General features: G+C 42.4%; 1 protein-coding gene and 1 long non-coding RNA gene across 3 annotated transcripts; both read right to left on the bottom strand.

The window, feature by feature from the left end:
- Positions 1-4,617: 4,617 nt before the first annotated feature.
- Positions 4,618-10,441, bottom strand: fance (FA complementation group E). Of its 2 annotated transcripts, XM_020506993.2 has the most exons (10): positions 10,026-10,441; positions 9,234-9,858; positions 9,096-9,140; positions 8,950-9,006; positions 8,718-8,861; positions 8,174-8,297; positions 6,335-6,410; positions 6,145-6,211; positions 5,227-5,352; positions 4,618-5,016 (listed from the first exon to the last, which is right to left on the bottom strand). In XM_020506993.2, exons 1-10 carry the CDS (start codon positions 10,232-10,234, stop codon positions 4,912-4,914), a joined length of 1,578 nt encoding a protein of 525 aa, XP_020362582.1. In that variant the 5' UTR covers positions 10,235-10,441; the 3' UTR covers positions 4,618-4,911. The 2 variants fall into 2 exon arrangements, with proteins under 2 accessions (XP_020362582.1, XP_031650539.1); XM_031794679.1 differs by lacking the exon at positions 8,718-8,861 and having other exon boundaries at positions 10,026-10,401.
- A 483-nt stretch (positions 10,442-10,924) lies between these two features.
- LOC116354441 (uncharacterized) lies at positions 10,925-25,177 on the bottom strand. Its single transcript, XR_004203733.1, has 5 exons — positions 24,785-25,177; positions 23,222-24,687; positions 12,675-12,902; positions 12,308-12,523; positions 10,925-11,621 (listed from the first exon to the last, which is right to left on the bottom strand). It is a non-coding gene; the product is annotated as an uncharacterized LOC116354441 (long non-coding RNA).
- Positions 25,178-25,205: the final 28 nt, after the last annotated feature.

Here is a 25,205-nt window from a genome sequence, read left to right as displayed (position 1 = left end):
GTTGCCCTACTGTAGTATATGTATCTGGTTGTAACCAGGGGGAGTTGCCCTACTGTAGTATATGTCTCTGGCTGTAACCAGGGGGAGTTGCCCTACTGTAGTATATGTCTCTGGCTGTAACCAGGGGGAGTTGCCCTACTGTAGTATATATCTCTTGTTGTAACCAGGGGGAGTTGCCCTACTGTAGTATATGTCTCTGGTTGTAACCAGGGGGAGTTGCCCTACTGTAGTATATGTCTCTGGCTGTAACCAGGGGGAGTTGCCCTACTGTAGTATATGTCTCTGGTTGTAACCAGGGGGAAGTTGCCCTACTGTAGTATATATCTCTGGTTGTAACCAGGGGGAGTTGCCCTACTGTAGTATATGTCTCTGGTTGTAACCAGGGGGAGTTGCCCTACTGTAGTATATGTCTCTGGTTGTAACCAGGGGGAGTTGCCCTACTGTAGTATATGTCTCTGGTTGTAACCAGGGGGAATTGCCCTACTGCAGTATGCTATGCTACACACAAGGAGGGAAGGACTTTCTCGAGACTATTGAGTATGTCTGTATTTTTTGAGTCAATGGACTCTCTGTGAGATTATATGTCCCTGGTGAGGGACAACTGTCCTCGACAAAATGAAGAAGATCTGGACTCCATGGGTAGTAGGGCACCGTGATATGTATCTAGCTCGACCACTATTTTATCTAATGCTTTATGCAAAGCAAGTTTGACATTTATATATAAAAGGCACTTTGCCAGTTAATTTATTTTATTTAAAAAATTAAGTTATTTTTATTATTATCAGGTGAATCAATTAGATTATTTTCTTCAGGTTAAATATGATATGTTTTTGTAGCAAGTTTCATACATTTGTTAATGACTATAACATATCAAGATAGCTTACTGTAGAAGTTACGTGTCTTACTGTAGAAGTTACGTGCCTTACTGTAGAAGTTACGTGCCTTACGGTAGAAGTTACGTGCCTTACGGTAGAAGTTACGTGCCTTACTGTAGAAGTTACGTGTCTTACTGTAGAAGTTACGTGCCTTACTGTAGAAGTTACGTGCCTTACGGTAGAAGTTACGTGCCTTACGGTAGAAGTTACGTGCCTTACTGTAGAAGTTACGTGCCTTACTGTAGAAGTTACGTGCCTTACTGTAGAAGTTACGTGCCTTACTGTAGAAGTTACGTGCCTTACTGTAGAAGTTACGTGCCTTACTGTAGAAGTTACGTGCCTTACTGTAGAAGTTACGTGCCTTACTGTAGAAGTTACGTGCCTTACTGTAGAAGTTACGTGTCTTACTGTAGAAGTTACGTGTCTTACTGTAGAAGTTACGTGTCTTACTGTAGAAGTTACGTGTCTTACTGTAGAAGTTACGTGTCTTACTGTAGAAGTTACGTGTCTTACTGTAGAAGTTACGTGTCTTACTGTAGAAGTTACGTGTCTTACTGTAGAAGTTACGTGTCTTACTGTAGAAGTTACGTGTCTTACTGTAGAAGTTACGTGTCTTACTGTAGAAGTTACGTGTCTTACTGTAGAAGTTACGTGTCTTACTGTAGAAGTTACGTGTCTTACTGTAGAAGTTACGTGTCTTACTGTAGAAGTTACGTGTCTTACTGTAGAAGTTACGTGTCTTACTGTAGAAGTTACGTGTCTTACTGTAGAAGTTACGTGTCTTACTGTAGAAGTTACGTGTCTTACTGTAGAAGTTACGTGTCTTACTGTAGAAGTTACGTGTCTGGCACACATATTTGCACAACAAGGTTCATGTAGTTTCCAAATGAAGTTACGTCATTTTTAATATAATTATTTCTTTATTTATATTTGTTTTCTTTCTTTATCTATTACATTGGAAGTAATAAAGCTGTAACATTCCTAATATAATTATGTATTTATTTAATTGAATGTCTACATTATCTTTGTTTTCTCTATTAACTTAAGGGATCCTTCAGCAGTATAGGCACAACTGTCACTAAATCCTTAATATAATTGTATTATATTATTTTTTAACATCATTTAGAAAATAGAACTAGAAAATGCTAGAAAGTGTCTGTTTCTCTGTAAGCTGTAGTACAATAACATGAAATAAGCTGCACATGAACCTGTTAAACTTTTAATTTATATTAACCTAAGATGCATTTGATTCTAATTGGTTTGTTTGAGGCATAATTGTGTTGGAGGTTTTCACTGCATTGCAGTTTTGTTGTGGTACTAACCAGTTTATTGTCTACATTTTGATATCGTTTCTATATTTATAATTAAAAGGCTTGATATGACTGAACGTTAAGTGGCATTTATTTTTTGAGAGATTAATACAAATTGAGCAATAGGGGAAAAGGGCCTTGGTCAGGGAGGTGACCAAGAACTCGATGATCACTCTGACAGAGCTCTAAAGTTCCTCTGTGGAGAAGGGAGAACCTTCCAGAAGGACAACCATCTCTGCAGCACTCCACGAATCAGGCCTTTATGGTAGAGTGGCCAGACGGAAGCCACTCCTCAGTAAAAGGCACACGACAGCAAGCTTGGAGTTTGCCAAAAGGCACCTAAAGACTGTCAGACCATGAGGAATGAGATTTTCTGGTCTGGTGAAACCAAGATTGATCTCTTCGGGCTGAATGCCAAGCGTCACATTTGGAGAAAACCTGGCACCATCCGTACGGTGAAGCATGGTGGTGGCAGTATCATGCTGTGGGGATGTTTTTCAGCAGCAGGGACTGGACGACTAGTCAGGATCGAGAGAAAGATGAACGGAGCAAAGTACAGAGAGATCCTTTATGAAAACCTCCTCCAGAGTACTCAGGACCTCAGACTGAGGCGGCGGTTCACCTTCCAACAGGACAACGACCCTAAGCACATTCAAGACAACGCAGGAGTGGCTTTTGGACAAGTCTCTGAATGTTCTTCAAATCAAATCAAATGTATTTATATAGCCCTTCGTACATCAGCTGATATCTCAAAGTGCTGTACAGAAACCCAGCCTAAAACCCCAAACAGCAAGCAATGCAGGTGTAGAAGCACGGTGGCTAGGAAAAACTCCCTAGAAAGGCCAAAACCTAGGAAGAAACTTAGAGAGGAACCAGGCTATGTGGTGTGGCCAGTCCTCTTCTGGCTGTGCCGGGTGGAGATTATAACAGAACATGGCCAAGATGTTCAAATGTTCATAAATGACCAGCATGGTCAAATAATAATAAGGCAGAACAGTTGAAACTGGAGCAGCAGCACGGCCAGGTGGACTGGGGACAGCAAGGAGTCATCATGTCAGGTAGTCCTGGGGCATGGTCCTAGGGCTCAGGTCCTCCGAGAGAGAGAAAGAAAGAGAGAAGGAGAGAATTAGAGAACGCACACTTAGATTCACACAGGACACCGAATAGGACAGGAGAAGTACTCCAGATATAACAAACTGACCCTAGCCCGTTGTTCTTGAGTGGCCCAGCCAGAGCAGGAACTTGAATCTGATCGAACATCTCTGAAGAGACCTGAAATAGCTGTGCAGCGACGCTCCCCATCCAACCTGACAGAGCGTGAGAAACTCCCCAAATACAGGTGTGCCAAGCTTGTAGCGTCATACCCAAGAAGACTTGAGGCTGTAATCACTGCCAACGGTGCTTCAACAACGTACTGAGTAAAGGGGTCTGAATACTTATCTAAATGTGTTATTTCATTTTTTCATTTTTAATAAACATGCAAGAAAATCTAAACCTGTTGTTGCTTTGTCATTATGTGGAATTGTGTAGATTGAGGGGGGGGGGGGGGAACTATTTAATGTACTTCCTGGGCTTAGCCAGAGAGCCCTGCTGGACCTCCCTAACAGCCTCATTTAACCGTGTCCCTGGAGACCTTACTGTGAATGAAAAAAAAGGACAATCAACAAATTACGTACAACTGTAGTACAGGGCAGCAAGGGATTTATTTACCACCCTTTTGTCAAAATAAATCATTTAAAACCCCACTTATTATGAAGTTAAGTTTCTTTGAGCCTTGAAAAAATTAAGCAAAGCTTTTGAGTGCCCCCCATTATTTAGAGCAAGCTCCAATTAGATTGTTGAACATACAGTATGTTGACACTTGACTCTAGAACAATTGTTGCTGTAACAGTAATAAATCAGAAGTAAATCCTGAACTGCTTCATGTGTTCAATTAGATAAGATAGAATTGAAGTAAATCAAGGAGTTAAAGAAGAATATATAATTCTATAGTTAGAAGTGTCTCTACAAGTCCTTGGGTAAATTTGACCTTCAAAAATCACGTGTCCAGGATGTTAGTTACAAAGGTTCTCTATGCAAATCCATCCAATGGGCAATTGTTGAAGGTCTGATTTACAGAAATATATTCCGTAATAATTGTAAAAAAAAAAAAATAATGAAATGATTTATAAAATAATTTTTACTGACCTCATTATTGTCGGTTTCTCCTCCTTCACGCTGCGCTGGAAAGGAAGTCCACCCGAAAATTGCGCAAAAAAAAAACTGGACACGGAGTTCAGCCATATTGGTGGGTGCAAATATTGCGATATTTTTTCCATCGTGCCACTAAAGAAAATCTGATCGGGACTTAAAGTGAATGCTGTGGTACCACATGTATGCCTCTCTGACAGCAAAATACTGGTTAAAAGACACTCTCCAAAAGGTAACCAATATTTGTGTGCATGTTGGCTTTTATTTCAACTAGTGGGTCTAAATGCTGATTGGTTAAATGCTGCATTCCAGACATTTGCAACATTGTTTACATACAGGTATGCTATGCAAGTTCTTGCAGAATTCCAGAATTTTTACATTAGATCAATATGAAACAACAAACGTCTGACTTGTAATTTGTTTTAAACACAGCTGACATAACATTTTAGTAAAAATGACTTTAAAATACCCTACCATTTACTGTAGTCATTATAATGAATTTAATAGTTTAACAGTATTGTGATTCAGACAGTATTTCATGAATGTTTGATTCTCTTCAGGGCAGCTTGAAGAGACTTCTTCAAGAATGTCTCATTGGAGGACAAGCAGCAGGACAGTGTGTGTTTGTGAGCCACAGTTACCTGGACAAATACAACCAGACAATAGCAGTCTATCAGTAAACAGACGTTAAGTGACAGTTATACCTTTAGACTGGACTTAAGGTGTTTTCATAGCCAACGTGCCTCCATTTCCTCTTTAGGATCTAGGTCAGGTTACTGTACAGCTCTTTAGGACAACTGCTGATTTAAAAAGGGCTTTATAAATACGTTTGATTGATTGAAATAACCTACATGCGTGTTATACTTGGTCAGCACAGTGAGCATCATCTTGGCATACTTCATGGACTTGGTGAAGTGAGGTGCCTGGGAGCTTAGCTGGTCAGTGAAGAGTGTGAACAGCTCTTCATTCAGCTCCAACTGAAAGTGATACAAACAGATTCAAATCAATGAGAGACTAGGGATTTTATGAATAATCTGTTTTCACATACAATGCGATCAAATCATTTGGTTTGGATAGCTATGGTAGATTAGAGAACTATACTGAACAAAAATATAAATGCCACATTTATATTGGTCCCATGTTTCATGAGCTGAAATAAAAGATCCCAGAAATGTTCCATACACACAAAAAGCTTATTTCGCTCCAAATTTATGCACAAATTTGTTTACATCCCTGTTAGTGAGCATTTCTCCTTTGCCAAGATAATCCATCCACCTGACAGGTGTCATATCAAGAAGCTGATTAATCAGCATGATCATTACCACAGGTGCACCTTGTGCTTGAGACAATAAAAAGCTACTAAAATATCACACAACGCCACACGTGCAATTGGCATGCTGACTGCAGGAATGTCCACCAGAGCTGTTGTCTGGCAACACGTCCAATCAGCCTCACAACCGCAACACGTTTAACCACGCCAGCCCAGGACCTTCACATCCGGCTTCTTAACCTGCGGGATCTTCTGAGACAAGCCACCCGGACAGCTGATGAAACTGAGGAGAATTTCTGTCTATAATGAAGCCCTTTTGTGGGGAAAAAACGATTTTTTAATTTGACTGATTTCCTTACATGAACTTTAAGTCAGTAAAATCTTTGAAATTGCTGCATGTTGCGTTTATATTTTTGTTCAGTATAGTTTAGTCTGGTTTGGTAGGTATGGTACATTAGAGGACTAGTTTGTATTTGAGTGGAGTAGATTTATGGTTCACCTTCTTGTCCAGCAGGGCATGAATGACAGACAGCAGTCCTTCACACCAAATCCCTTTGATTGTCATTCTGGACAAAAGAAGATCTTATGAGACTGTATAAGACGTCATATTAAAATGCATGTAATCAATACAGCCAGAACACTTCACTAGTTGTTAGATCCATTACACCCAATGGGTTGGTTTGTCTTACTGAAACACCAGCAGTCTGAAGTGGGGATCCAGGCAGTCTTCTATCAATCTGTTGAGCAGTTCAGCCTGTGCACTGCCTGATGATACATCCCAGATTTAGATTTACAGTGCCTTCGGAAAGTATTCAGACCCCTTGATTTTTCCACATTTTGTTACGTTGCAGCCCTATTCTAAAATGGATTAAATAAAACATTTCCTCTGCAATCTACACACAACATCCCATAATGACAAAGGTTTTTAGAAATGTTTGCAAATGTACAAAAAATAACCGAATAGCTTATTTACATAAGTATTGAACATCTCTGGAGAGACCTGAGACCATTTGCTGAGACCACCTGTTTCCATTGATTATCCTTGAGATGTTTCTGAAACTTGATTGAAGTCCACCTGTGGTAAATTCAATTGATTGGACATGATTTGGGAAGGCATATACCTGTCTATATAAGGTCCCACAGTTGACAGCGCATGTCAGAGCAACAACCAAGTCATGAGGTCGAAGGAATGGTCCGTAGAGATCTAAGACAGGATTGTGTCGAGGCACAGATCTGGGGAAGGGTACCAAAAAATGTCTGCAGCATTGAAGATCCCCAAGAACACAGTGGCCTCCATCATTCTTAAAGGGAAGAAGTTTGGAACCACCAAGACTCTTCCTAGAGCTGGCCGCCCGGCCAAACTGAGCAATTGGGGGAAAGGGTCTTGGTCAGGGAAGTGACCAAGATCCCGATGGTTACTCTGACAGCGCTCCAGAGTTCCTCCGTGGAGATGGGAGAACCTTCCAGAAGGACAAACATCTTTGCAGCACTCCACCAATCAGGCCTTTATGGTAGAGTGGCCAGACAAAAGACACTCATCAGTAAAAGGCACATGACAGCCCACTTAAAGTTTACCAAAAGGCACCTAAAGGACTTTCAAATCATGAGAAACAAGATTCTCTGGCTGATGAAACCAAGATTGAACTATTTGGCCTGAATGCCAAGCGTCACGTCTGGAGGAAACCTGGCACCATCCCTACGGTGAAGCATGGTGGTGGCAGCATCATGCTGTGATGTTTTTCAGCGGCAGGTACTGGGAGACAAGTCAGATTCAAGGGAAAGATGAACAGAGAGATCCTTGATGAAAACCTGCTCCAGAGTGCTCAGGACCTCAGACTGGGGGCGAAGGTTCACATTCCAACAGGACAACGACCTTAAGCTCACAGCCAAGACAACGCAGGAGTGGCTTTGGGACAAGTCTCTGAATGTTCTTGAGTGGCCCAGCCAGAGCCCAGACTTGAACCCGATTGAACATCTCTGGAGAGACCTGAAAATAGCTGTGCAGCAACACTCCCCATCCAACCTGACAGAGCTTGAGAGGATCTGCAGAGAAGAATGAAGACACTCCCCAAATACAGGTGTGTGTGAAGCTTGTAGCATCATACCCAAGAAGACTCAAGGCTGTAATCGCTGCCAAAGGAGCTTCAACAAAATATTGAGTAAAGGGTCGAAACACTTAATAAATGTGATCCATTTTTAAAATGTTGCATAAATTAGCAAGCATTTATAAAAACCTGTTTCTGCTTTGTCATTATGGGGTATTGTGTGTAGATTGAGGGGGGGGGGGGGAACAATGCAATACATTTTAGAATAAGGCTGTAACGTTACAAAATGTGGAAAGTCAGGGGCTCTGAATATTTTCCAAAGGAACCGTACGTGGTAAATAAAGAGATTATATATAAATAGAAAGATTAATTGATGATTAGTGGCTAAATATAACATCATAGGTGGTGAATACTATATTGACTGACAGTTAATGCTCTTCTATTTTGGAGTCCACTATTGATCAATGTGTATTTCCCACTCACCTGTCTGCCCTTCCTCCAGGACTAGTCCAATCAGAGCGTGGCAGGTTGGCCTGGGGTAGCGACTGCATAGTGACGTCACAGCTGTGACTAGACAGCGTGAGGCAGGTTCAGAAAGGGACAGAACCTGCCAGAGGTCAACAGTACGGGAGAAGAAGTCGGAGATATAGGTAGCCTGACAAGCTATTGTCTTATTCACATTATAAGGCCGACTTGAACAGTACTGGCTCAGATTTTTATTTTCACATTGTCCTTTCCAGCAAAGAAACTATGATGGATTGGTAACCAGTGCAGCTTGGTAACCAGGCCAGCCCAGTGCAGCTTGGTAACCAGGCCAGCCCAGTGCAGCTTGGTAACCAGGCCAGCCCAGTGCAGCTTGGTAACCAGGCCAGCCCAGTGCAGCTTGGTAACCAGGCCAGCCCAGTGCAGCTTGGTAACCAGGCCAGCCCAGTGCAGCTTGGTAACCAGGCCAGCCCAGTGTAGCTTGTTTTGGCACAGTGTTGGTCAGTGGTGTGAAAAGGGTACATATGAATGAAATGTGAGGTACCTTTCCCAGCAGGAGACTCTTGATGAGTGTGGCTGCTGTGCTGTGACTGAGATCAGGAGAGAGTTCTAGCAGGCAGCTACAGAGCTGAGGTAGGGTCTGTTCTGGCATCTCAGACAAATTCAGCATCCTACATAAGATCTCTACCTACAGAGAGAATGGTTGTTATTGGAAGTAGTGCTCATGAACGACCTGATTTTGCTAACGTTTTAGTGTCAATTTAAAAAAGTCCAACCTGGGAGGGGTCACAGTCGTTCAGCACCTTGAAGATATCCACTGAGCTCTGGTCCCACTAAACAAAGAGGGCACAGGGGATTAAAGCACTTTCATGTGAGTCAGTGCATCTCAGACATGATCACTTCATTAAAATAGGTATCTTACCTCCATCTCACTTTCCAAAATTTCCTTGATTTGAGGGATAGAAGCCTGAACCAAGAACACATAAGTTACTTTCAGTTCTTCGGTGGTGTCAACAGAATACTAATGTGACTGAATAGTCATGTCCTTTATTCATCTCACCTTTACATTCTCAGGCAGGGCATCACTTGGACTCCCTGCTGCTGGCTGCGGTTCCACAGCTGGTTCTGGGATGACACCAACCACCCGGTCCGTCTCCATCTCATCCTTCAAACCCTCCGTTCCCACCACATACTCCAAACTGCTACAACTCCTCTCAGTGTCCACAGGAGAGACACTTATCCTCATCCTCTTACGCTGCTGTCCGACGTCGTCCTCAGGTTCTGAGTCCAGATCCACACAGCTGCTCTTCCTCTTCGGAACCACATCTAGCCCACCCTGTGAGGATGAGGACAGTTGTGGCTCTATTGGTCCACCTAAACACAAGGCCCATCCTGTTGCTTTATCATCACCACCACCACCACTATCCCTCAGACGCTCACATAGTCCCCTTAGTCTTTCTCTGCACTGGGGGGTGATTAGAGGCTCCTTCCCCCCAGGGGCTCCCAGGTCTCTCCGGAGCTGTACGACTAGGGCAGACACCCAGGGGTTTGGGGCATGCTCCCCCTGGCTGAGGCAGTCTAGCAGGTTAAGGACACTGGTCCGGGGATGCAAAGGGTGGGTGAGATGGAGGAAGGACACGAGGCTCCGTTGGAAGGCAACTGGAAATAGGCACACGAGTGGTTTGCTAAGGAAAAGAGCAGTGGGTTATCGAAGAGAAACGTATATTATGTATTTTTTAACATTTAAAATACACATCACTAGTCTGGTCAGTCTAGAGAAGTCAAACAACGAGGTCAAAAAGCCTAGCTGTTTAACTTTAGTGGAATAAACGAGTTTGGACTATTTTCTCACGTTGTCAGGGTCTGAGCATCACTGTTCAGGCATATTTCCTGCTGGCAAAGAGTCTCGAGACAGGTGTGTAGGCAGCGGTCCGGGTCTGACCTTCGCTGCCGCTGGAACACCCACAGACCTCGACGGGCACCAGTAGCTCCCGAGAGTAAAGAACGGAGCAGCAACCGGGAGCGTCCATCAAACCGGAGCAACAAAGTATTTGTGTCCATGGTCGTCTTATGGATAACAAGAAACGCCCTAAAATAAGCGTAATATGTTATTTTTTGCCTCCAACTAACCAGCGATACAAAATGTCATGCTTTGTTTACGATTTCACCACCCTCTTCCTGACGTGAACTTGTAACATGAGGGTCTGGCGCCGCCTACTGAGCTGGAGTGGTAAGATCGATAACTGCTGGTCCCTGGTGACGTAGCTCTTGCTGACTCGAGTCCTGGACATACAGTACATGAACTAAATGGTTTTTCACTTTTTTGAGGCTATACTGAAAATGTGTGTTTGTGTCATCCATCCATATCTTTATCACAACCACTGTGTACAGTTTTGGCTTCAGTATAAAAAGGTTCAACAAAGACAAGCCAGTCCTCAAATTTGACTTGAAGCCAACTAAGACATACAAGGGTCGCAATATTTAGGCAAATAAGGTATTTCTGTTATTTTTTTATTTATAAATTTGCTAACATTTCTAAAAACCTGTTTTCGCTTTGTCATTATGGGGTATTGTGCGTAGATTGATGAGGGAAAACAAATTTAATACATTTTAGAATAAGACTAAAGTAACAAAATGTGAAAAGGGGAAGGGGTCTGAATTTACGAATTCCAGTACCACTTGTGCATATGTGGGAATTCACTAACATTAGACATCGCCAATGCCTGCAGCAGGGAAAAAAAAAAAACAGCAAACTGTGAAACAATATTTTATTCCCTTTTCTGTGTGTACATTGAAAACATAATAGAATAAATCAAATCTAACATTAGGTCTTCAATCATCATGTCAACACCGCAACAAGAGTTTCCCTGTCAACAGTAAAGGTAAGCATGAAGCCTAATCTGGGCTCCCGAGTGGCGCAGCAGTCTAAGGTGCTGCATCACAACCGGCAGTGATTGGGAGTCCCATAGGGCGGTGCGAACCATTGGCCCAGCATCGTCCGAGTTAGGGGAGGGTTTGGCCAGGGTAGGCCATCATTGTAAAATAAGAATTTGTTCTTAACAAATCAAATTTATTTATATAGCCTTTCGTACATCAGCTGATATCTCAAAGTGCTGTACAGAAACCCAGCCTAAAACCCCAAACAGCAAGCAATGCAGGTGTACAAGCACGGTGGCTAGGAAATACTCCCTAGAAAGGCCAAAACCTAGGAAGAAACCTAGAGAGGAACCAGGCTATGTGGGGTGGCCAGTCCTCTTCTGGCTGTGCCGGGTGGAGATTATAACAGAACATGGCCAAGGTGTTCAAATGTTCATAAATGACCAGCATGGTCCAATAATAAATAAAGCAGAACAGTTGAAACTGGAGCAGCAGCATGGCCAGGTGGACTAGGGACAGCAAGGAGTCATCATGTCAGGTAGTCCTGAGGCATGGTCCTAGGGCTCAGGTCCTCCGAGAGAGAGAAAGAAAGAGAGAATTAGAGAGCACACTTAAATTCACACAGGACACCGAATAGGACAGGAGAAGTATTCCAGATATAACAAACTGACCCTAGACCCCCGACACATAAACTACTGCAGCATAAATACTGGAGGCTGAGACTTGCCTAGTTCAATATAGGTAAAAAAAAATATATATATATTTTTTTAAATAAGCATCTCAGATATGTCAGACAAGTGAAAAATATCAGGGCAAGGTATTGCCAGGAGGCATGGCTAGATTATAATGGCACTTTAGGAGTCTAGCCATATCTCAGGGCAAGGCAAAGTATACTTTCAATCTAGACTTACATAAAATATATACACTACACATCACAGCATTATTCAAATCTCACTAACTTACTAAATGGTGCAAATGACAATATTGGCACAACAGGACCAACCAATGGAACAACAGATGGCAAACCAATGGGTTGGAGCCCATCACATCAATTAGACAACTAATTCATTAACCCATCAACTTGCATGGAACCAAAACCCATCAACAGCAAGAGAACAGCCAATCACAGGTCTAAGAGGATGACTCCAAGCAACAACCCACACAGCCCTGGGATCCAAATCAAAAGTAAAGGCCCTAGTCAACCCATTGCAGTCCCAACCCATGGGGCAGGGTGGCGGTGCTTAGAATAGGTCATACTTGTCATATTCACTCAGGTACAGCGGGAACACCATTGTCATCATCCAGCAAGTCATCCAGAAGAGTCAGAACAATGACAAAGTCAAGAAGCTGTCTAAGTCATCCAGAAGAGTCAGAACAATGACACAGTCGAGAAGATGTTCAAGTCATCCAGAAGAGTCAGAACAGTGACACAGTCGAGAAGATGTTCAAGTCATCCAGACTCATGGCATGATGCTGTTGGGTGAAAAAAAAAAGAAGAAGCTTTTTACAATTTAGAAATGCATTGAGTGGTCACAACAATATCACAAATATCTGTTTCAGTTTACATTTATCTATGTTGAACTGTGTGTGTGTGTGTGAGACATTAATACGATCATTGAAATACCACAAGATGATCGTTGCGGCGATGGGGTCTGTAGCCTTGAGGCAGGTCATACCAACAGAGACACTCCATCTTGAAGGGACAGCATCCATGACACATGAAGAAACTACATCTTATTTTCTGGAGTTGAAACAGAGCATTGGCAGCTGCGCCTCCAAAAAGGATCCAATTCGGTAGCGCCAGTAGAGAAATGTCAAGCTTTTGGGAAAGCTTACAGGACAATCTTTGACTCTGTTACACAAAGAACATAACAAAAGCCAAAAGGCTCAATAAATATTTCCATGTGCCATTAGAGAATACTATTGATGATATTTTAGTTTCTTAACACATTTGTAAACATTTCTCAAAACCTGTTTTTGCTTTGTCATTAAGGGGTATTGTGTGTAGATTGATGAGGGAAAAAAACCTATTTAATACATTTTAGAATAAGACTGTCGTAACAAAATGTGGAAATGTAAAGTGGTCTGAATGCTTTCCCGAATGCACGTTATGTACAGTTGAAGTCAGAAGTTTACATACACCTTAGCCAAATACATTTAAACTCAGTTTTTCACAATTCCTGACATTTAATCCTAATAAAAATTCCCTGTCTTAGGTCAGTTAGGATCGCCACTTTATTTTTAAAATGTGAAATGTCAGAATAATTGTAGAGAGAATGATTGATTTATTTCATCACATTTCCAGTGGGTCAGAAGTTTACATACACTCAATTAGTATTCGGTAGCATTGCCTTTAAATTGTTTAACTTGGGTCAAACTTTTTGGGTAGCGTTCCACAAGCTTCCCACAATAAGTTGGGTGAAGTTTGGCCCATTCCTCCTGACAGAGCTGGTGTAACAGAGTCAGGTTTGTAGGCCTCCTTGTTCGCATGCACTTTTTCAGTTCTGCCCACAAATTTTCTATAAGATTGAGATCAGGGCTTTGTGATGGCCACTCCAATACCTTGACATTGTTGTCCTTAAGCCATTTTGCCACAACTTTGGAAGTATGCTTGGGGTCATTGTCCATTTGGAAAACCCATTTGCGACCAAGCTTTAACTTCCTGACTGATGTCTTGAGATGTTGCTTCAATGTATCCACATAATAAGCTGCCACCCCCGTGCTTCACGTTTGGGATGGTGTTCTTTGGCTTGCAAGCTTCCCCCTTTTTCCTCCAAACATAAGGATGGCTAAACAGTTCTCTTTTTGTTTCATCAGACCAGAGGACATTTCTCCAAAAAGTACAATCTTTGTACACAGCACCCAGACTACAGTTGCAAACTGTAGTCTGGCGTTTTTATGGCGGTTTTGGAGCAGTGGCTTCTTCCTTGCTGAGCGGCCTTTCAGGTTATGATGATATAGGACTCGTTTTACTGTGGATATAGATACTTTTATCTGTTTCCTCCAGCATCTTCACAGGGTCCTTTGCTGTTGTTCTGAGATTGATTTGCACTTTCCGCACCAAAGTTCGTCTAAAGTTCGTTCATCTCTAGGAGACAGAACGCGTCTCCTTCTTGGTCAGAGATATATATTTAAAGAGTTGGGCCAATGAAGTTTCTGCATTATGATGCATTTACATTGCCCCCTCCCTAATTTCCCTATTTTTGGTACTGAATGTTATCAGATCTTCAACCAAAACCTAATATTAGATAAAGGGAACCTGAGTTTACAAATAATATATTTTTTAAATTAAAGTTTTGCAACACCCAATTCCTCTGTGTGAGAAAGTTATTGCCTCTGTACACTCAAGTACCGCTGTGCTTGGCTGCCTTAGGACCTGGAAGACTTAATTTAATAGAAGGAACCATGAATTCTGCTCTGTATCAGAGAATTCTACAGGGAAATGTCAGGGCATCTGTCTGTGAGCTGAAGGAGAAGCGCAGCTGTGTCATGCAGCAAGACAATGATCCAAAACACACAATCAAGTCTACATGAAAATGGTTGAAAAGCAACACATTTGAAGTTTTGGACTGGCCTAGTCAAAGTCCAGAGCTAATTCCAACTGAGATGTGGCAGGACTTGAAATTAGCCGTTCATACTTGAAAACCCACAAATGGCCGCTGAGTTACAGCAGTTCTGCATGGAAGAGTGGGTCAATATTCCTCCACAGTGACATGAGACTGATCAACAACTACAGGAAGCATTTGGTTGGAATCATTGCAGCTAAAAGGTGGCACTTACTTTGTACCACACGGGCATTGGGTGTTATATACTTTATGAAATAAATGTCATTGTGTTATTTGTTCACGCAGGTTCCCTTTATCTAATATTAGGTTTTGGTTGAAGATCTGATAACATTCAGTATCAAAAATTTGAATTTGAAAGAGGGCAAAACTTTTTCACAGCTCTGTACATGACACTTCAACATTCTATGGCAGCCATGTTACCTCCTCATTAACTTTACATGGGGAATATTTAAACAATGTCGTATAACAGGGAATGTCTAGAATTCTAAAAGTTGGCGTAACTAAATATATGGGTCTGGGTGTGGTGTGACCGGGGTTCAAACCTTTTTTTAAACCGATCATTGAACTTAACACTTTAGCTAGTTAAAGCTAGGGGTGAAAGACTCTATGATTTTTGGAGTAGACTCAGACTCCTGTGGTTGGAGTAGAATCTTCCTCGACTCCCAAAACAAGCTGAAACCTCTGCGCATAGCTTACACAACAACTCAATATTGCGGAGTCCTACTGAGAAGACATGTTGCATTCTAGAGAGAACTGGCATTAGCATGATGCTTATCAACTTATAACAAGGCCTATTTTGTATAAATATAGAAGGTGGTGTGTAGGAACTAGAATTATTCAGTCATAATTCCGCTGTGCACAGCCTTGACAGATCACATGGGGTTATGTGGTGCACTATGCTGATAAACCCATTCTTTGCGGTGTTACACAGCCCTTTCTGGATGGGGATAGTATTACTTGAAATGTTTCTGTAATTATTATACAAACATTTGTGTTATTCCAGTGGACGATTCACAAAGGTTTAGTTTTGACAAACTGCCCTGTAATTATTTTTCATTCAATTAACGGAAGTCTGGAGTGGAGTTCATTATTTTGTATTGTTATTTTTTTAAAGACGTGAAGATAGTTTTCAAAGTCATGTCTAGACAAGGCTACACTGATAACTCATGCTTGGCTGCCAAATGTATAGGTGTCCCCATAATATTTACATTGAGGAAGTGTGATCATAATCATTATTTCAGAAATCCATGATAAACCTCTCTTAATAAATACTCCCCCGCTCCCCGTCCTGCTGATTTCAGCTGCTGAACAGTATAGGCATAATTAAAGTGACCAATGCAACCATCCAGTCTCCTTCGTTGCAAAAATACTGAATCATAGGAGAATGGGAGTCGAGGAATCGATTATTTTGGAGGCAGTAAATTTTTTTATTTATTTTTTTTTATTTTACCTTTATTTAACCAGGTAGGCAAGTTGAGAACAAGTTCTCATTTACAATTGCGACCTGGCCAAGATAAAGCAAAGCAGTTCGACAGATAAAACGACACAGAGTTACACATGGAGTAAAAACAAACATACAGTCAATAATGCAGTATAAACAAGTCTATATACAATGTGAGCAAATGAGGTGAGAAGGGAGGTAAAGGCAAAAAAAGGCCATGATGGCAAAGTAAATACAATATAGCAAGTAAAATACTGGAATGGTAGTTTTGCAATGGAAGAATGTGCAAAGTAGAAATAAAAAAATAATGGGGTGCAAAGGAGCAAAATAAATAAATAAATAAAAATTAAATACAGTTGGGAAAGAGGTAGTTGTTTGGGCTAAATTTTAGGTGGGCTATGTACAGGTGCAGTAATCTGTGAGCTGCTCTGACAGTTGGTGCTTAAAGCTAGTGAGGGAGATAAGTGTTTCCAGTTTCAGAGATTTTTGTAGTTCGTTCCAGTCATTGGCAGCAGAGAACTGGAAGGAGAGGCGGCCAAAGAAAGAATTGGTCTTGGGGGTGACTAGAGAGATATACCTGCTGGAGCGTGTGCTACAGGTGGGAGATGCTATGGTGACCAGCGAGCTGAGATAAGGGGGGACTTTACCTAGCAGGGTCTTGTAGATGACATGGAGCCAGTGGGTTTGGCGACGAGTATGAAGCGAGGGCCAGCCAACGAGAGCGTACAGGTCGCAATGGTGGGTAGTATATGGGGCTTTGGTGATAAAACGGATTGCACTGTGATAGACTGCATCCAATTTGTTGAGTAGGGTATTGGAGGCTATTTTGTAAATGACATCGCCAAAGTCGAGGATTGGTAGGATGGTCAGTTTTACAAGGGTATGTTTGGCAGCATGAGTGAAGGATGCTTTGTTGCGAAATAGGAAGCCAATTCTAGATTTAACTTTGGATTGGAGATGTTTGATATGGGTCTGGAAGGAGAGTTTACAGTCTAACCAGACACCTAAGTATTTGTAGTTGTCCACGTATTCTAAGTCAGAGCCGTCCAGAGTAGTGATGTTGGACAGGCGGGTAGGTGCAGGTAGCGATCGGTTGAAGAGCATGCATTTAGTTTTACTTGTATTTAAGAGCAATTGGAGGCCACGGAAGGAGAGTTGTATGGCATTGAAGCTTGCCTGGAGGGTTGTTAACACAGTGTCCAAAGAAGGGCCGGAAGTATACAGAATGGTGTCGTCTGCGTATAGGTGGATCAGGGACTCACCAGCAGCAAGAGCGACCTCATTGATGTATACAGAGAAGAGAGTCGGTCCAAGAATTGAACCCTGTGGCACCCCCATAGAGACTGCCAGAGGTCCGGACAGCAGACCCTCCGACTTGACACACTGAACTCTATCAGAGAAGTAGTTGCTGAACCAGGCGAGGCAATCATTTGAGAAACCAAGGCTGTCGAGTCTGCCGATGAGGATATGGTGATTGACAGAGTCGAAAGCCTTGGCCAGATCAATGAATACGGCTGCACAGTAATGTTTCTTATCGATGGCGGTTAAGATATCGTTTAGGACCTTGAGCGTGGCTGAGGTGCACCCATGACCAGCTCTGAAACCAGATTGCATAGCAGAGAAGGTATGGTGAGATTCGAAATGGTCGGTAATCTGTTTGTTGACTTGGCTTTCGAAGACCTTAGAAAGGCACGGTAGGATAGATATAGGTCTGTAGCAGTTTGGGTCAAGAGTGTCCCCCCCTTTGAAGAGGGGGATGACCGCAGCTGCTTTCCAATCTTTGGGAATCTCAGACGACACGAAAGAGAGGTTGAACAGGCTAGTAATAGGGGTGGCAACAATTTCGGCAGATAATTTTAGAAAGAAAGGGTCCAGATTGTCTAGCCCGGCTGATTTGTAGGGGTCCAGATTTTGCAGCTCTTTCAGAACATCAGCTGAATGGATTTGGGAGAAGGAGAAATGGGGAAGGCTTGGGCGAGTTGCTGTTGGGGGTGCAGTGCTGTTGTCCGGGGTAGGAGTAGCCAGGTGGAAAGCATGGCCAGCCGTAGAAAAATGCTTATTGAAATTCTCAATTATGGTGGATTTATCAGTGGTGACAGTGTTTCCTATCTTCAGTGCAGTGGGCAGCTGGGAGGAGGTGTTCTTATTCTCCATGGACTTTACAGTGTCCCAGAACTTTTTTGAGTTAGTGTTGCAGGAAGCAAATTTCTGCTTGAAAAAGCTAGCCTTGGCTTTTCTAACTGCCTGTGTATAATGATTTCTAGCTTCCCTGAACAGCTGCATATCACGGGGGCTGTTCGATGCTAATGCAGAACGCCATAGGATGTTTTTGTGTTGGTTAAGGGCAGTCAGGTCTGGGGAGAACCAAGGGCTATATCTGTTCCTGGTTCTAAATTTCTTGAATGGGGCATGTTTATTTAAGATGGTTAGGAAGGCATTTTTAAAAAATATCCAGGCATCCTCTACTGACGGGATGAGATCAATATCCTTCCAGGATACCCCGGCCAGGTCGATTAGAAAGGCCTGCTCGCAGAAGTGTTTCAGGGAGCGTTTTACAGTGATGAGTGGAGGTCGTTTGACCGCTGACCCATTACGGATGCAGGCAATGAGGCAGTGATCGCTGAGATCTTGGTTGAAGACAGCAGAGGTGTATTTAGAGGGGAAGTTGGTTAGGATGATATCTATGAGGGTGCCCGTGTTTAAGGTTTTGGGGAGGTACCTGGTAGGTTCATTGATTACTTGTGTGAGATTGAGGGCATCAAGTTTAGATTGTAGGATGGCTGGGGTGTTAAGCATGTTCCAGTTTAGGTCGCCTAGCAGCACGAACTCTGAAGATAGATGGGGGGCAATCAGTTCACATATGGTGTCCAGAGCACAGCTGGGGGCAGAGGGTGGTCTATAGCAGGCGGCAACGGTGAGAGACTTGTTTTTAGAGAGGTGGATTTTTAAAAGTAGAAGTTCAAATTGTTTGGGTACAGACCTGGATAGTAGGACAGAACTCTGCAGGCTATCTTTGCAGTAGATTGCAACACCGCCCCCTTTGGCAGTTCTATCTTGTCTGAAAATGTTGTAGTTTGGAATTAAAACTTCAGAATTTTTGGTGGTCTTCCTAAGCCAGGATTCAGACACAGCTAGAACATCCGGGTTGGCAGAGTGTGCTAAAGCAGTGAATAGAACAAACTTAGGGAGGAGGCTTCTAATGTTAACATGCATGAAACCAAGGCTATTACGGTTACAGAAGTCGTCAAAAGAGAGCGCCTGGGGAATAGGAGTGGAGCTAGGCACTGCAGGGCCTGGATTCACCTCTACATCGCCAGAGGAACATAGGAGGAGTAGAATAAGGGTACGGCTAAAAGCTATGAGAATTGGTCGTCTAGAACGTCTGGAACATAGAGTAAAAGGAGGTTTCTGGGGGCGATAAAATAGCATCAAGGTATAATGTACAGACAAATGTATGGCAGGATGTGAATACAGTGGAGGTAAACCTAGGTATTGAGTGATGAAGAGAGAGATATTGTCTCTAGAAACATCGTTGAAACCAGGAGATGTCATTGCATGTGTGGGTGGTGGAACTAATAGGTTGGATAAGGTATAGTGAGCAGGACTAGAGGCTCTACAGTGAAATAAGCCAATAAACACTAACCAGAACAGAAATGGACAAGACATATTGACATTAAGGATAGGCATGCTTAGTCGAGTGATCAAAAGGGTCCGGTGAGTGGAGAGGTTGGTTGGTGATTTAGACAGCTAGCCAGGGCATCGGTAGCAAGCTAGCATAGGATGGAGGTCTGTTAGCCACCCCTTACGTTCCGTCAGTAGATTAGTGGGGTTCCGTGTGGTAGAGGGGATTAATCCAAATCACACAACAACAACAAAAAATAAAAACAATAGATATAGTTATAGAGGCCCAAGAAGAAAATATAATAATAATAATTTAAAAAATAATTTAAAAAAAAAATAATAATAAAAAAATTGTCCGATTGTCTATTCAGATAGCAGCCGGTAAGACAGCTAACGGTTAGCAGGCCGCAGATGGGCGTTCAGGTAACGTCGCGACGGAGGAGCCGGCCGAATAACTCCTTCGGGTAGATAACGTCGGCAGTCCAGTTGTGAAGGCCCGGTGGGGCTCCGCGAAGGCAGTAAAACGGGTCCGGATAGGTGACTGCAGCCCAGGTGTGATTGATGGAACTCAGGAGTGATTGACGGAGCTTGCTAGCTCCGATGGTCACACGGATAGCAGCTAGCTAGCTGTGAGATCCGGGTATGAATGTCCAGGGACATGGAGAGAAAAATTGGTCCGGTATGTTCCGTTCCGAGCCGCGCTGCGCCGTACAGAACTGGCGATAGATTTTCGAGCTAAAGGATAGCTGATGACCACAAAACGATTTGCCAGTAAAGGAGCTAACTAGCTTCTGAACTAGCTTCTGGATTAGCTTCTGGCTAGTTTCAGGCTAGCTTCTTGGAGTTTCTGGCTAGCTTCTTGGAGGATTACAGATCTGAGGTAAATAATACTTTTTTATAAATATACATTGGTGAGGCGGGTTGCAGGAGAGTGTTTTGAAGATGAGTTGATGGAAAATAAAAATAAAATGTATGTGAAAAAGTTGTAAATATATATATATACAGGACACGACAAGACGAGGACAAAAGACGTCTGAACTGCTATGCCACCTAAATTCCATAGCAATGGCATTTCAAATTCAAAGTTTGAATGAAGTTAAGTGATACCAAGTTTCAACTACAAGTTTAATCAATAACAGAAATCAGTTGTTTTAGTCGCACAAGTTGATCAAAACAACTTGTGCTCTACAACCGGATGAAATGTTGAACATTGCAGCAGATCAAAGACTGAACAACATTAAAAAATATATATTTATATATATATGGGCTGTGTTAGAAACCCACACAGGAACACCACTCCACCTTCCTGTTTAAGTGGGGCGGCAGGGTAGCCTAGTGGTTAGAGCATTGGACTAGTAACCGGAAGGTTGCAAAGTTCAAACCCCCAAGCTGACAAGGTACAAAGGTACAAATTTGTCGTTCTGCCCCTGAACAGGCAGTTAACCCACTGTTCCTAGGCCGTCATTGACTGACTTGCCTAGTTAAATAAAGGTTTTAAAAAAGTGTCAAAAATGTCTTGTAACAATGCTGCTGCATAAATGATGTCATATGTGTAATGGGAATTGTTATGTTTGTGCTTTTCTTATAACTCATTTCTGTGTTCAGTAGATGCAGTTTGGCAGTACGCCCAGACCTTGTTTTGAGAACGAACAAACAAACAATCTCAGTTTCAAGGTCTCAGCTTCGAGAGAAAGAAGCCTTGAGGTATTGGTCAATCACATGAATGAAACAAAACGGTAATGATTAATTATGCTAAATCATGCAAGTATAACTTGTCTGTGTATAACTGTATATAAGACAACTGCTGGGTCTGCCCAGGGAGAGCTCCTGATTGACATGTGTACTATGATGCATTGAGTTGGTTGGAACATCTCCAGCACGCTGACAATAAACAATGATTAATTTAAGATTGAATTCGAGTGTCCCTGTGTAAGAATTTCCACAGCATATGCAAGAAAGATGTCTATACTATAGCTAAGAAAGTAATACTAAGTGTATGTTGTGTAGTAATAGTTTGGTCTATTTCCACCAATGCGGTATTGTAAACACATTGTTCGTGGCCGATGTGTGGTTGTTTGCAGACTTTTTGCACAGCTTTGACAGTGCGACTGATAGTAGTGGTGGCGCTTGGCTTGGAAGTGCAAATTCAGTACACACAACATTCTATAAGGGTTATTTGACGTGTCTAATTAAAAGCTTATTTAACACATCAAAGTTTTATGACATCTCTGACACACAAAGACCCAAACTGCATTCAATGTGCCTCACCCGAATAAATTTGTCTATTTTCACCTTAATTAAACTACTGTTCTATTTTGGTGGTGCACATGTAGCCTATAGCCTGTTTTAGAGAAATGTAATCATCAAATATTGTAAGAGCTCTCACTGTCTGCTTACATGCCCCCTTTATTTATCCTAAGATTCTGACTTGGTGTACACTATAAGAACGGCCCATGTTCTGAATTTTGTCGCTGTACATTTCAAAAGTGCTAAACATGTAATTATATTGACTAAGTCAGTCCTAGCTCGCTCTATGTCTTAATCAGAATTACAGATTGCCTTATAAGCTTGTCGTCCCCTTATGCCATAGTTTGTACATCTCAATTGTTAGTAGAAACCACATTTGTTTAATTAAGGAAGTCAGCCATATCAGCTATGTGTTTTTTTAAGGCAGTAAATGAGGCTGAATGAACTTTTATGCTGACAGACAAGGCTCCGCTGATAGCCAGGAATAGCAGTGGTAAGGTTTAGGGACTGCTGTTAGGACAGCTTTGTGAAGGCCCTAACAGTTTGTAGGCACCGTTTGTCACCGTTATAGTGCAATTAATGTATTGTTTAATGGTGTGTTGTGTAGTGGCTTTGCAGGCATGTATCCCCCACCAAGATTTACTCAAATCACTACTGAACCTGACAGACCTTGAGAGGATCTGCAGAGAAGAATGGGAGAAACCCCCCCCCAAAAAAATGTTTAAAAAAAAAATGTGTTACCTTTATTTAACTAGGCAAGTCAGTTAAGAACAAATTCTTATTTTCAATGACAGCCTAGGAACAGTGGGTTAACTGTTCAGGGGCAGAACGACAGTACCTTGTCAGCTCGGGGGTTTGAACTTCCAACCTTCCGGTTACTAGTCCAACACTCTAACCACTAGGCTACCCTGCCGCCCCGGGGGATTACAGGTGTGCCAAGCTTGTAGCGTCATACCCAAGAAGACTCGATGCTGTAATTGCTGCCAAAGGTGCTTCAACAAAGTACTGAGTAAAGGGTCTTAATACTTATGTAAAATTTCCATTTATTTTTTATAACTTTGTACAAATTTCACACCGTCACACTGTGTGTAGATTGCTGACAAAAAAACAAACAATTTAATCCAGTTTAAAATAAAGCTAACGTAACAAAATGTGGAAAAAGTAAATGGGTCTGAATACTTTCAGAATACACTGTATTCACTATATAAGTCCAAAATATTACAGTGAAGCATATCACCTCCTGCTTAACGTCTTATTTTGAATATAACCAATGACATGTATTTAATTTACTCTTACCTGTATAGTTGGTAGCAGCAGCTGGACTGTCTTGTCTGCTGTGGCTGGTCTTCACCTTCTCCAGTCTCTCCTCTTTCCCTCTTTCATTTTGTTGGCTGCCAGTCCCATTCCATGATACCCTCGAGATGGGGAGGGCAGTGGGGCGGAGAGGTCGAGGTCCCCCAACCCCCAGCAGGTCTCCAAAGTCAGAGGCCACTGCCTCTTCCTCCTGTGCAGTCCATATGATATCAGCTGCTGTGTCCAGGGTCTGTGGAGAGTTTGGGCCACACAGGGGCAATGTGCCTGTGCTGTTAGCCCGTCTCCCAATTGACCTGTTCTAGGTGCTCAGGGGAGGGTAGCAGCTGGAACCCATCCATGTGTCCTTGCCTTCTGGTCAGGCTGCTAAAGCGCCTCTTCCCCGTCTGTCATGATGGTGCAGACAAGGACTTCCTATTCAAACCGGGTAATTATTCAACAACAACCCCATATAGGGCCATCTCAAAACAAAACCCAGGTAGTGTTCATTACCCCCCCCCCCCCAATTTTATTTTGTATTACCTTTAACTAGGAAAGTTAATTAAGAACAAATTCTTATTTACAATGAAGGCCTACCAAGAGGCAAAAAGCTTCCTGTGGGGATGGGATAATAAAAAATAAAGACACGCATCACAATAAGACACCACGACAATACAGAGACCGAAGACAATGCAGCAGGACACAAACATGACACAAAACATGCATGGAGGTGAACATGACTACAGTGAATGTGGGAGCAATGTGAAGGTTAAGTGTTGTAATTGAGTGTGTGTGTGGGGGGGGGCACACGACATAGTGCAGCATTTGTTAGAAGTTATTAGGGATTTATTTGTTATGTTTTTATTTTCATGGTAGTACAGAATTGGGCAGATCATGATTAATCCTACATTCCAGCATAGTAGGTGGCGGCATGCACTTAAAATGATTGTTTGCAGACCGCCATGATATCGAAGGAAACTGACTGTGCTTGAATCTGAAAGTGAGGCAAATGAAGTGTGTGATAATGAATAGAAAAGTGAAATCAAAGAATGGAACAAAACAAGCATAAGTTGTAGAAGACAAGGACTGGTTCAATAATGCATTTCTTATTGGGTTGCGTTTTCTAGACACGGAGTTTAATTTGGGAAATCCATTTGTAATATTCAGGACTGTGAAGAAAGCAGTGGGAATGGTGGATTCAATCAAGGTGATTAGAAGCAGCCTGGTTTTGGTTAATTTTGTTGATGAAGAACAGAATAATCTGTGAATGGAAAATGTAACTGTGGTGGGGATCATACTCCAGACTTCCATGAGCACCCTGTTAGGGTGAAGGAGGTCAAGGTGTCAAGGATCAGGGCTGCGCAGCAGATCTCCTATGTGGAGGTGGTGAAGTGAAGTCTCCAAGACTTCACGGCAGAAGCACTACAAGGACTGTTGTCCCTAGGAAATGTCCCGCCCTCAGTCTTCTGAGCCTGTTGGGAACTGATTAGAATTAGTTTAATGCAAAATATATATATATATATATTTAATGAATTTCTCTTATGATCGTTTGTATGATATTTTACCTACATGTTTTCTATAAGCATCCACCAGTGGATCTTGCGCTGGGTATATGTGAAACGGCTAGCTAGTTAGCGGTTTCAATCGGTGACGTCACCACCGCTAACTAGCTAGCCGTTTCACATCCGTTACATATACAGAGACGGCTGATGTGGACATCTATGCTCCTATAAGGAGCATCGGTGGCAAATCGCCGAATGGTGAAGAAAATCTATCCGCTCGAATGCAGCATTACCTGCCGATCATCAGGTCTCCGCAAAGACACGCATCACGGTCATCGGAATTGCTATTGGGTCAGTTTTATATAGGCTAGTATCTTGGTGTAACAGTATAGACTTTACGTCCGTCCTCTCGCCCCGACCTGGGCGCACACGTCAACAGTCACCCTCGAAGCATCGTTACCCATCGCTCCACAAAAGCCGCGGCTCTT

Source organism: Oncorhynchus kisutch, linkage group LG17, assembly GCF_002021735.2.
Source record: "Oncorhynchus kisutch isolate 150728-3 linkage group LG17, Okis_V2, whole genome shotgun sequence".
NCBI classification, from domain to species: Eukaryota; Metazoa; Chordata; class Actinopteri; order Salmoniformes; family Salmonidae; genus Oncorhynchus; species Oncorhynchus kisutch.
The sequence above is the reverse complement of the archived record's forward strand: the minus strand, read 5'-3'. Positions and strand labels throughout refer to the sequence as shown.

Coding starts and splice junctions, on each gene's coding strand:
- fance (XM_020506993.2), bottom strand. CDS start 10,234: ATGGACACAAATACTTTGTTGCTCCGGTTTGATGGACGCTCCCGGTTG. Junction 6,411..8,173: donor CCTGGAGGAAGGGCAGACAG/GTGAGTGGGAAA, acceptor ATGTATCATCAG/GCAGTGCACAGGCTGAACTG. Junction 5,017..5,226: donor TGACCAAGTATAACACGCAT/GTAGGTTATTTC, acceptor GTATTTGTCCAG/GTAACTGTGGCTCACAAACA.